The sequence below is a fragment of the Dama dama genome, chromosome 29 (assembly GCF_033118175.1).
Source record: "Dama dama isolate Ldn47 chromosome 29, ASM3311817v1, whole genome shotgun sequence".
Taxonomy (NCBI): Eukaryota; Metazoa; Chordata; class Mammalia; order Artiodactyla; family Cervidae; genus Dama; species Dama dama.
In genome coordinates, this window is record NC_083709.1 from 70,327,773 (window position 1) to 70,340,519 (window position 12,747).

General features: G+C 44.0%; 1 protein-coding gene across 2 annotated transcripts in view; it reads left to right on the top strand.

Annotated features, from left to right (window-relative positions):
• The first annotated feature begins 6,646 nt into the window (after positions 1 to 6,646).
• The window catches only part of TGFBR1 (transforming growth factor beta receptor 1), a 71,226-nt gene continuing 65,125 nt past the window's right edge, over positions 6,647 to 12,747 (top strand). For both annotated transcript variants that reach the window (XM_061132621.1, XM_061132622.1), the window contains exon 1: positions 6,647 to 6,796. In XM_061132621.1, coding sequence (XP_060988604.1) covers positions 6,712 to 6,796 — 85 coding nt within the window. In that variant the 5' untranslated portion in view covers positions 6,647 to 6,711. The remainder of the gene's footprint in view (positions 6,797 to 12,747) is intronic.

A 12,747-nucleotide genomic window follows, 5' to 3' on the forward strand; every position in this document is an offset into this window, starting at 1 on the left:
TTTTAAGGTATCTGTAGGATGTTAGGCAGTAGGAGTTTCATTCCTGATCACTAGTGGATTGACTCTCCTAAGGAAAAAATTTCAAATACAGAGAAGATGTATCTTCCTAAGTGCATTTCTGAGTTAGCAAGAAAGTAAGAGGTTCAGCCCAAAATCCTAAGTGAGTTCTACGTGAAAGAAGGACTATGCCGGCTGGGGCTCTGAGGGCATTGGTTAAGCAGGTGGACTTGAGCCTCTGTTGTTGGGCCTCACAGAGGACAGAGAATCACGAAGGGCAGAGATCAGGGCCATCCAAGGCACCTCTCCCATAAAGGTGAGACCCCAAATGCCTACACTTCCAGATTGTATAAACTGGAAATAGTTATTAACCACCTTAACCATCAGGGAGTTGCAAGACCCTAGGTCCTGAGCAAAAAAGGAAAATTAATGTCATTACTGAGCATCTGGGACCACAATCCGTCCCTCATGTAGCTTGAGGCCCAAGTTCATACTACCTGTGTATTCTAAATAGTAAACAACAAACCACCCTCCGCCCCCAACACTCAAGCCAATGCTTTGTTAGGTTAATCTGAGACTGGTAGTGGTATAGATGGCAAGAACTAGTGCAAATCTCTGATAGAGGAACCTACCTTTATCTCAGACCTTAAAGAATTTCCACAAATAAAATCTCAGGGAAACGCACGGCTTTCAATAAAAAGAAACAATCCTCACACAGAGGCACTATAAATGAGAAAAAAACAGACTGCAGAAATAGACCCACAGGAATTCAAATACTGGAAACATCATACACAAACAAAACTCTGAAATAACTATGATTTGCTATATTGTTTTTTTAAGAAAGACCAACTTGATAAGCACGTTGGAAATGAGGAACTATAAGGAAAGATCAAGCAGATTTAGACAAAGTCCAAATACAACTTCTACAAATGAAAAATAAAGTGAAAACGAAAACTTAATGGAAATGACAATTAGAAAATGAAATTTAGTAATTAATTCCAGTGAGTTCCCTAGTGGTCCAGTAGTTAGATCTGGTGCTTTCACTGCTGAGGGCCCAGGTTCAATTCCTGGTCAGGGAAACAAAATTCCTCAAGTTGCGTGGCACAGCAAAAAAGAAAAAAAAACAACTCTACTTATAATAATGTAAAAATTTACCTAGAAATAAATTTAATAAATGTTACAAAAGGCTCCCACCAATAAAAAACTACAAAACGTTGTTGGAAATTAAAAAAGTTGTTGAGAGAAATGAAAGACTTAAATAGAGAAATATACCATGATCACAAATTAGAACAATCAATATTATAAAGATGTACATTCTCCTAAAATTGATTTATAGACTCAAGGCAACTCCGATAAAAATTCTAGCAGAGTTTTGTGTAGATATTGACAAACCATTATTCAAATTTACTTGGAACTGTGAAGGTCTTAGAATGGGCAAAACAACATTGAAGAAGAACAGAGTTGGAGAGCTAATGGTACAAGATTTTAAGACCTACTAGTGATATTGGCACTAAGATAGACAAATAAACCCTGTAAAAGAAATGAAGGTCCAGATAAACCTACAATCAAGTTATTTTTGACAAAATTACCAGTGTAGTTTTATGAGGAAATTTTTTCAATGAGTCAACAAATTATTTATAATTTTTATTTGTTTATTTATAAATATTTTATGTCTAAAATATAAAGTCTATTTAAAAAGCAGAGAGAAAAGATAGATTACCTACAAAAGAGAAATCAACTAATACCTGATTTCATAAAAACAGCCATGGAAGCCAGAGACAGTGGGATGATGTCTTCAATTGTTGAGAGAAAACAATTATCATCCTAGAATTCTACATCCAGTGAAAACACTGTCCCATAATAAAGATTAAATATAGAGATTTCAGTCAAATGAAAACCAAAATTGTTTGCTAGTCAACTCTCACTAAAGGAAATACAAAAGGATGTGCTTCACACAGAATGAAGGTGACCTGAGATGGAAAAATCTAGAGGTAAAAAGAAATGAAGATCAGAAAAGGTAGTAAAAATGTTTTTAAAATGGCCACACCTATTCCTCTCTTGGTCTCCATACCCTTTTGCAATCTGGTTTTGCATCTCCTTATATCAAGAGATGGGAGTCTATTTCTCCACCCTTTGAATTTGGGCTCAGCCTAATTCATGCCCAAACCAGTGGGACGAGGCAGAAATTATGTTGTGCTAGTTGTAAACTTCCATTTAAAAGCTATTTTGGACCCCTGAACTGTCATGTTAACAAGCTTAGGCTAGCCTGTTAGGATTAGAAACCACATAGAAAAGTGATTGAGATTATTATAGATCTTTTCGGCATCAAGTTGATTTGCGACCTGACAGCAGATTCATGTGTGAGCTCAGCTGAGATCTGCTTAAATTGGCCTACATCAGAAACGCTGCCCAGCCTACCCACTGCCTTTTTCTACCCACTGGTGAGAAATAATACATGATTACTATGCTAAGCCTCTAAGTTTTGAGGTGATTTGTCATTTAGTTCGGAGCACCAAGAGTTAGCAGTAGATAATAATGAATGGTATGGGCTTCCCTTGTGGCTCAGCTGGTGAAGAATTTGCCTGCAATGCAGGACACCTGGGTTCGATCCCTGGGTTGGGAAGATCCCCTGGAGAAGGGAAAGGCTCCCCACGCCAGTATTCTGGCCTGGAGAATTCCATGGACTGTATAGTCTATGGGGTGGTAAAGATTTGGACACGACTAAGCGACTTTTACTTTCAATAATGGTATAAATCGATAAGGCCTTGTGGGTTAAAAATTAAGATAGAAAGAAAATATATAGCAGCAGATAGCATAGGGCTAGAACTGAAGTGTTCTAGAGTTAAAAATATATATATTTATTTTTCTCATATAATAAGAACTCCAGGAGTAAGCATTTCAGAGTTGGTACAGTTGCTTAAGGAATTTATCAAGGACCCAGACTGTCTTTTGTTCTCCTGTTCATTATTCCTAGTCATGGCCATCCTCCTGATGTTCACAAGACGGCTGCTGCACTTCTAGGCACTGCAGCTGTGTTCCAGGCAGAAAGAGGGTGAGAATGTGGGATGTCTGTCTCTTCTTTATGAGGAAAACAACATCTTTCCCAGAAGTTCTACTTGGTAGACTTCTGATTATATTTCTTTGGCCGGAAATTTGTCATATGACCATATCTAGGAGCCAAGCCTGGGAAATTTTTAGTTAGGTGAACTACTTTGCCAAAGGAAATGAGGATTCTGTTATAAAGTGAATGTGGGAATGGACGTAGATTAGGCAACTAGCAGTCTCTGCTCTCTACTTGAGAGAAAACATCTTACGTGAAGAATGATGAAAAGCAAAGCAAGCAATGTACTCTGCATACAGATGGAGAGACAGATTGGAGGGACTAGAGAGAATCTCCGAGTCTTAGCTCTGAAGATGACTTGCTGGAGGACTGGCCCTCACTTTCTTCCCCTTTAAATCACAGCGTTGGTGGGAACAAACTGCATTTCTTTTTGAGGACCTACAGAAACCGTGAAGGGAAGTCACATCATAGATTCTTCATGTGCAAGAACACATTTAGACCTTATAGCAAATATATGAGTCAGTGTCATTATCTCATTTTACACCAGGGTGATGTAAAATCTCAGAGAGATGGGGCAGAAGGCACAGATCCTACATCTAGGAAATGGCAGAGCCAGAGTTTCAGCAGAGCCTTCCTTCCATTGCCCACCCCTATTTCAAAAGGTGAAATAAGCACATGCATTTTTAAAATTGACTTTTAAGGTCACATTTCCTAAACCAAGTGTCTTTTAAAGCGTGACCTGGTGACATCAGCAACTAAATTCCCTGGGGGTGTTTATTACAAATGCAGACTCCTGGACCTCCTTCAGATGAACTGTAGCAGATTCTCTAGAACTGAAACCTGGAATCTGCATTTTAAAAAGCTCCCCTGGTAATTTGGAGACATTTTAAATTTGAGAACCATGGTTATAAACTTATAATTTATCATTCCATTCTAATGTAGTTTATTTATGGATCTGTGGCTCATGGAAATTTCCTCCACATTCAGGAAAACAAAATTTAAAAATAGTCTTGTTTCTCCTTCCTGTTCCTCAGTTTCCTAATAAACACATTCAATTCCACGGAAAATGTGAAGGCCCTGGAAGTGTGTCACAGAAGATATCCCAGCACTGATTAACTGAGGCTCTGTAAGGCAAAAGAGTGGATTACCATCAACGTGAATGCTGATTAGAATCACACAGAGCTGGAATGGGATGGGCCGAGGAAATGACATTACTAAATATTTACTATGTTCCAGACACTGTTCAGACACATTACGTCATTTAAGGGGCCTAAGATGTGATTTGATCCCTTTTATTTATAAATGGGGAAGGTATTCTTATATTTCCATTTTAGAGATGAAAAACAATAGTGAGAAAAAAACAATCGCTTGTCTGAGATAAATCATTCATTCATTCACACAGTAAGTATCTCTGAGTGTTTATCTTAAGTAAGATACTGAGAGTAGAGCAGCAAAAAAAGAAGTCTAGAGACTGCAGACGTCACAAAGTCCTGACTGACCCTCCAAGTGCCCACTGAGGAACCAGAACAGGGAAGCAGATGGGGGCTGGACCCTGGCAGGCCCGGCTCTCTGGGCTTCGCCTGCCTGCTGCAGGGAGCCAAGAACAAGGCTTCCTGCTGGCGATCTCAGGCGCCCCCAGAGAGCAGGCTGTGACCTTGGATCCAGCAGTAGCTACACCCCTGGCTAGGTGGTCTGGTGTACGTATACCAGCTCCTTATTTGTCCAGAGGAGAGGAGCAGGTGAGGGGTCCAGAGAGAGAGTGTATCAGCAGAATTTCAGAGGGAGGAAGGGGAGCCCCCAAGTCTTAACATGCTGCTGCTGCTGCTAAGTCGCTTCAGTCGTGTCCGACGCTGTGCGACCCCACAGACAGCAGCCCACCAGGCTCCCCCGTCCCTGGGATTCTCCAGGCAAGAACACTGGAGTGGGTTGCCATTTCCTTCTCCAATGCATGCATGCATGCTAAGTCGCTGTCTCTGACTCTGGGCGACCCTATGGACAGCAGCCCACCAGGCTCCTCTGTCCACGGGATTCTCCAGGCAAGAACACTGGGGTGGGTTGCCATTCCCTTCTCCAAGACTTAAGGTAGTCTCTCACCAAAACTTGGGAGATAGATATTATTTCCATTTTATAGATGACAAAATGGAGGCTCAGAAAGGTTAACTGGCTTGCTCAAATAGATTTTGGAGCCAGAAGGGGAGTAGTGCCCATCTCAGATCTCGGTTCCAACACCCCCACCCTGCCCCTTTACTACTCAGGAGGGAGGTCTTCACAGGCGTCTAAAATGCTCACCCCGGTAGCCCTAAACCAATTTACAAATCGATAGTAGAGGCTGGTTCTGATTCCTGCTACCAAGGTTTATTTAATTCCAAGTTCGAATCACACAGAAAATAAAACTTTCTCCCTGAAAGGTTCTGTGGAAAAATGTTCTCTGTTCTATGTAACAGCCTCCTCGGCTGTGTTTGTGTCTGAAGAGAGGACTAGTCTGACAGGAAGAATTACAAATCTGGAGCTCATTTTGGCGTCCCAGAGGAAAGGTGGGTGGAGCGTCTCACAGTAAATTAGGAATTCAGAATGAAAACGTAGCTGAGTTTATTTGGGTTTCTAGTGACACCTCAGAATTATTGTGCAGGCGTGTCAGAGGCAGCTCAAAGTAATGACTGCTCCTCCTCCGCTCCCGGGGTGCAGCCTGCTAAGAAGGGGCAATCCCTCTCCTTGGGGGATGGGGGTGGGAACCTTCGCTTTCTCACCTGGATTAGGGAGGGAGAAGGGGAAAGGAGTGTGGTTTGGAGTCCAGTCTGGCTCAGCTCTGAGTTCCGGAGAGGGGCGGGAGTCAGTTCAGGGGTGTGTCTGAGCTCGGGATCTGTGTCTGAGGCGGGGATCTGAGGCCAGGATTTGGAGGCTCTTTAGACTTTTTTTTTTTTTTTTGCGGGGTGAGGGTAATCTATGTTTGGGGGTCGACAATGACAGTGGGAGGAAACAGGAGACGGTCGTATCTGAAAGGCACTGAGGTAGGATCTTGGGGTGGGGGGATGGTGTTGAAAGTTGAGGCATGGATCTGGAGAGGGGAAGGTGAAGCCTGCCCGACGATACTAAGTATCTGGGTGAATGTGTGGGGGATCGACGGTGCAGGGCTGTGAATCAGGGTCAGGCTCGGTACCAGATCTTAAATGAGAAGAAAAGAGGCTAGAAGAATAGAGCTGCCACAGCCTTTTTCCGAAAGCGACTCACACCCAGACACACCCACCGTCTAGCCCTCGTCCTCTGTGGCTGGAGGGAAGGCTGTGCCAGGCTCGCTAGACCCTGCCCCCACCCGGCCTTCTAGCTCCCGGCGGCTCGGACTCCGGCAGGGGTCTGTCTCCCCGGCCCCCGGGGAGCCTGGGGGCGTGGCCAGCAGCCCGGCGCCTGCGGCTGCGGATTGGCTTCCCGGCGGGCCCGTGGGCGGGGTTTCGGGTCGGGTCCCGCTCGGCGGTTCGCAGACGGCGGGGAGGCGGGGCCGGCGGGAGCCCTGCAGCCAATGGACGGGCGGCCCCCGAGCAGTTACAAAGGGCCGGAGCGAGGCCGCCGCCGCGGCAGGGGAGGTGGGGCGAGGCGAGGCTTGTTGAGGCGAGGCGGCGGCCGGGCCGGGCCGGGCCACAGGCGGTGGCGGCGGGACTATGGAGGCGGCGGCCGCTACTCCGCGTCCCCGGCTGCTCCTCCTCATGCTGGCGGCGGCGGCCACGCTGGTCCCGGAGGCAGCGGGTGAGCAGCGGCGCGGCGGGGCTGGCGGGAAGCCTCGGGGCGCGCGGGCCGGGCCCGGCCTCTGGCTCACTCCTCTTTCTCAAACATGGCGCGGGGCCGGGGGCGCAGGTGGCGGCACCCGGGCCGGGCTTTCCTGGTCTGGCCGCCGCCTCGCGAGCCGCGGGCGGGCAGCGGAGGCGGGGTGGAGGCGTGGGTCCGAGCGCGGGTGAACGTGCCCGGCAGCCCGCAGCCACCGCGGCTGCTGGCTCTTCGCGGGGAGGTGGCGTCGGGCGAAGCCGTCCGGGGTCCGGGGCTGCCCTCTGGGGAGCGAATGGGCGCGCGGGCCGCGGGCCGGAGGGTGTGAGGCTGGCCGAGACCGGCAGAGCTGGGGCTGCCCCCCGGTTCCCGCGAGGCGCTGCGTGGCGTTGTCCCAGGCACCGCACCCCGAGCGAGTTGGTCCTCCAGGCTCCAGGGGCCCGGGCGGGGTTGAGGGGTCGGAGGAAGCTTCCAGGGCGGGGTGTGCGCTCTGAGCCTCCAGGCCTCCCCCAGCAGTGGGAGGGGATGTGTGCGGCAGAGACCCTCGGGGTCAGCGAGGCCTCCCTGGCCTTTGACATCGGCTTGACCCCGCCGAGTGGGGCTGCTTCTCCAGCCGGGGGCGGCTTTGGAAGAGGAGCTGCTGCGAAGCTTTGTGTGAGGACAAGGAGGCAATAAGATGTGTGGACTGGTTCTTCTTTCGTGCGTCTGGGGAACGCTGAAGTGGAATCCGCTCACCAGAAGGCTGCGGATTGTTTTGGTAGTAGAAACTTGAAGGTTTGCTCACTCTGCGGGGTTTGGAATGTTTCAATGGAAACGACTCTGAATTGATCAAACGCTTTTATTTCCTCGAAGGAACAACGGTAGAGAGGTTCGATTTCTTGAGTGACAGTAGTTTGAATCGGTCGTCTGTGTAACTGGTTTTCGAGGTACAGTATTTGTTAGGTTTTCCAAAATATTAAATCAGGATGGGGTATGGGGTCATCACCTACCCAGTGGAAGGGGGAGTGAAAAACTTTGTTAGCACTCAGACTGTACTACTGGAAACTGAAATGTGGAGCCTTAGTGAAAAAGCAACTAAAAATAAAGTGAATACATTTTTATTTCTCTCACTGAACACAGAATGTTTTAAAAACATTTCAAGACTTAGGGTGCCAGTTATTGTTAATAGCTACTGTCTATTAAGGGCTTATTATGATACAGAGGCATAAAGTACACCGAAGTACATTATCTGATCGTCCCAACTAAACCCTGAGGGCTGGTGGCGATTGCCCCATTTTACAGAAGAGAAAACAGGTGTGGAGAGGATGAGTGCTCCATTGCTAAAAGCTGCATTTAGGATTTGCAGCAAAGGTTTCAGGGTCCAAAACCTACACATTTTAATATATATACCTATCTGGCATTGCCCATATTCATTTTTAGATTTTTGTCCTCACAATTAGAAAAACAATTTGGCTTCTTTCTGATTTCAAGTACTTTTTTTTTTTTGGCCACACTGCATGGCATGCAGGATCTTAGTTCCCCCTGCAGTAGAAGCTTGGAGTCCTAACCACTGGACTGCCAGGAAATTCCCTTCAAGTACATTCTTATAGTCCCTTCAGGCTAGGCCTACCTTTGAGGATACAGTTGATTTTTGACATTGCCTGAGAAGGGGGGCAAGATAGATATGTGGATAGGTAGGAGAATCAGTATAATTATGCATCAAGCATAAGTAACATTTCCACACCACTAATTAACTCAAATAGCATAGTTCACTCTTTTCCACTTAGCTTAGCACACAAAGTGTTCATGTATTCAAATAACAGAATTGAGCTTACTAGATACACAAAGCATTGCCCAGTTCATGCCCTGGAGGAGCTTACAGACTACATTGGCATGCATACAATACAAAGCTGATCCAGGAGCTATTATCCTTAAGTCTAGACTACCTCAACTGGTCTGCCTGCTCTCCTTGGTTATGTTGATATTTCCATTCATCCTTTCATACCTTCTGAAGAAGCTCAAATGCTTTTTAAAATTTATAACTTGAGGGACTTCCCTGGTGGTCCAGTGGCTGGCACTGCAAGCTCCCAATGCAGGGGCCTGGGGTTTTTGATCCCTGGTCAGGGAGCTAGATCCCACATGCTGCAGCTGAGACCCAGTGCAGCCAAATAAATACACACAATTTTTTTTTTTTTTTTTTAAATAATTTGACCTTCATTTTTAAGAGTCTGCAGTTGTTCCTTATTGTCTGGGTATCAGTTTTATATTTTTCTGCCCTGTCCAACATAGATTTCTTTGGGGAAATTGGTCCCTTGTCTTTGGTACACAGTTTAGTACCATTATGTTTACATAGATTTCCCATGTGAGAATGCTTTAGCTTCCTGTCACTTTGTAACTTTTTCTTTGAAAACATGCCCAAACCCAACTATTCTTTACATTAATGCCTCTTGAATGTATCTTCTTTCTTCATAGGCAGCTATCAGGTTTAGTCCTGCCTGTTATCCCTCAAATCCATTTGCTTTCCAGAGTTTCTCTCACCTAGACTTTTCTGTAGGCTGCTGCCGAGCTAACCTTCCTCAGCCCTCCCCACAAGGGGTTTATAAGATTTCCCATTTGTATTCAGAGCTTAGAGCAGTACTTGAGGCTTATGATTAGGGCCATTTCTGTATCTAGCTAGGGATCTCTCATTCTGCTACTGCAGACCCTCGATTCCAGTTGTTTTCTGTTTTCCCACCCACTCCTGATTTTTCAGCCTTTTTACCACAGATTTAGTTTTGCCCCTTTTGGGAGTGTGAGAAGTTTTTAGTCCTGACTTCCTATACTGGTTTAGTTTGTGAACTATTTGCTTGAACTGCATAGGACTTACACTTGGTGTTTTCTCTTTCTACCACCTTACACTGTTACTTAAATATTCTCTTGAACATGTTGTAAGTACCCAGAGGGCAAGGGTCATGCTTTCAATTTCCTTTTGGTTTTAGAAGCTAGCACTATGTTTTATATTCTGTTCCATTTAAGTACTTGTTGACTAAATGAATTCTATTTGACTTGAGTACTCCTTTTAGTAGTTATACTGTTATATGTAAGTACAGTTTATACAGTATTGAGAATTCTGTGTATAATCAGAAAAGTCATGTAACTGCTAGTTATGCAGAAAACGGGGATGATACCTGCTTTGCCTAGTTTATGAGATTGTGGAGATCAAATGAGAAAATGGTATTAGAGTTTGAGGTTGCTGTTTTGTATTGTTATTAATAGGAGGGCTGATGTTCAGCCAGAAATTCCCACTGGGCCACCTGTGTTTTGATTGGTCAGACATCCTTTCTGATTGGTTGGTCCCACTGTGGTGCTAGTTGTTAATACTTTTAATATCACCCCTGCAGAGAGGCATCAGTATTCAAAGAGGGAAGTGAGTAGTCTAGGCTGAAGTGACTGGGGGAGGGAGGCTTCCTGGACACTTCAGGACTTAAACGGACTTTGAAAGGTAGCTGGAATTCATTGAGGCAGAGTGGGGGATGTGATTAGTGTTAAACTCTCTCTTTGTAAACTATGTCCCCCAGCTCCCCTAAGGCAGAAAGCAAAAGCTTTTATTGTCTGGCTGGCAAGTTACTCTATAATTTCCTTATTCTAAAATGTGGGGTTTGGATATATTAACTACTATTATTTATTCCCCAATTCTAAAAATTCTCTAATATGTGACTAAAGCAGAAATGAAATATAAGTGGGATAAGAGAGAATAATGTAATAGGAGGCCCACTAGGGCTAGGCATTCGAATGTTGAAAGTCATAAGTCACTCAGTTTACAGATGGAAAAACATGGGTTAGGTGAATTTCTCAGGGTAGGGAAGAACCAGGACAGGAACTTTGATTTTTCTCTAATCCTGGATCTTGTGTCCTATATGGCACTTTAAGATACGAAGGACTTGGATCAGGGAGGAACAGAGTTAATGGAGTGACTTTTGTAAGTGAAGTTACAACCTTGAATTTCACAGAGCTAAAGAAATGTGAGTTCTGAAAGTGGGAGAGAGGGGGAATAATTATAAGTTATAAAGTCCTTAAGAGAATGTTAGTATCTTTTTTATACTTCTGGAAAAAAATAAAAAGCGGACCTGGTGTAGTGTTTGTTGATTAAGAAATGTAGACATATTAATTTGGAAGAAATTTTGGGTTAATTGAAGTGGGGTGTAGGCCTTGTAGTACATGGTGGTTAGGTTTAGAATTTTAGATGAACTCTTTTTTTTTTTTTTAAAGAAAAAAACATTTTTTAATGGGTAATGCATTGTAAATACGTTTTATTTTTATTTTGTTTTTTTCCACTTGACCTGCAGGATCTTAGTTCCCTGACCAGGGATCAAACCTGTGCCCCCTGCAGTGGAAGTGTGGAGTTTTAACCACTAGCACACCAGGATCTACTTTGTAAATGTTGAAATTAAACGGGGAACTGATATGTTAGAAATAATCAAAAGGGAAGCCAGTCTTCTTGTGGGGAAGGCTGCTCCTGTGGACTTCACTTGAAAGCTCCTAGGCCTAATTGAAACGATTACCTGGACTCAGTACCGTTCTTGTAGTAGTGCTATATTGTATTAGATATGTTCATGTCTAATGAAGTGGGTTTTGAGAATGCCAGTATCCAGTGGATTGCCCTTTTGATGTGAGAACATGTCTTTTCAAACCACAGAATCCCCTGCACATGTCCAAAAACCTCATGCCTTTTGCTGTTCTTTCTTGGTCGTGGATTGCATAATGCAACTTTCTCTGAACAGACAGACTGTGGTTTGATACCATGTGATTGGGTCACGTCTCTGCTTCCTGGTTCTGGAACTGAGGGCAGAAACTGGCATGTTTCTCAGAACTTTTCATGCCTTGTCCCATAGAACTGGCTCAAGAAAACTTTTGGAATCTTCTAAAAATGTATAGTCTGTCTTGACCCAGCCTAACTCCAATACTTAGGGTAACATTTAATGCCTTTCTTAATGTAGTTTTCTCAATATCAAATCCAAGCAGTCTCCATAAATATTAAGATTTGCTGCTACTCTGAATTAGATCCAGGTTTAACTGTACAGTTTCAGTCCAGATAGTGCAAGTAGGTTTCTTACGGTTACCTTTTTCTGGTGTGAACTTAGGATTGATTGACTTGTATGCTTTTTGCCTTAGAAACTTTCTCATATGCTAGAGGAATAAGCCTGATTGGTTTTATGGGTCCAGTTTTATAGATCAGATCTGGCCTTTTGACAGCTGCTTTCTCAGTTTGGCAATCTGAGAGCAATAAGCATTATAAAGAATGATTTATAACTTAAATTATGACTTATAGGATATACAAATAGGTTGCTTTCACATTTCTCAAAGGTTTAGTGGACCTTGCATCATCTTATCAATCTGAAAGGAACATATTTTAAGAATGTGCCAGGAATTCTACCTGCCTTGTCTCATTTAATTCGCATGACCAACCTTAGATGAAAGCTGTGTAATAATACAAAAACTTCTTAACTGTGTACCAGTTAATTTCCAGAAGAGTCTTTTTAAGTCCATTTGTTCCAAGTCCAGTGACCAGTGCTCCGGAAATAATTGTAGATTTTGATGATATTGGTTTTAACCCAAGATTCTTTTTAGTTCTTTTAAATATTTTTCAAAGATGTTAACATTTTGTCATTCATATTTTAATCATAAACACATTTGTAAAAGGAAGACCCTTCAGATGGAACAGATAGTGACTAACAGTAATCCAACTACTGAGACTCAAATGATTGAGCATTAATTACCATTAACTCCATCTGCCTGCGTAGGCATAGTTTTGTTGGGATTTTGCTCAGATTGGAACTTAGTTTGTATTGATGAAAGTTGGTAAAATAGAGCTTCTGTGTTTCCATTTTACAGACCAGGAAACTGAGGTCATGGTGGTAATGAGTGGAGCCTGTGTTTGAGCTTTTCAGAGTGTGGACTCTTCGCTCTACGTCATGCTG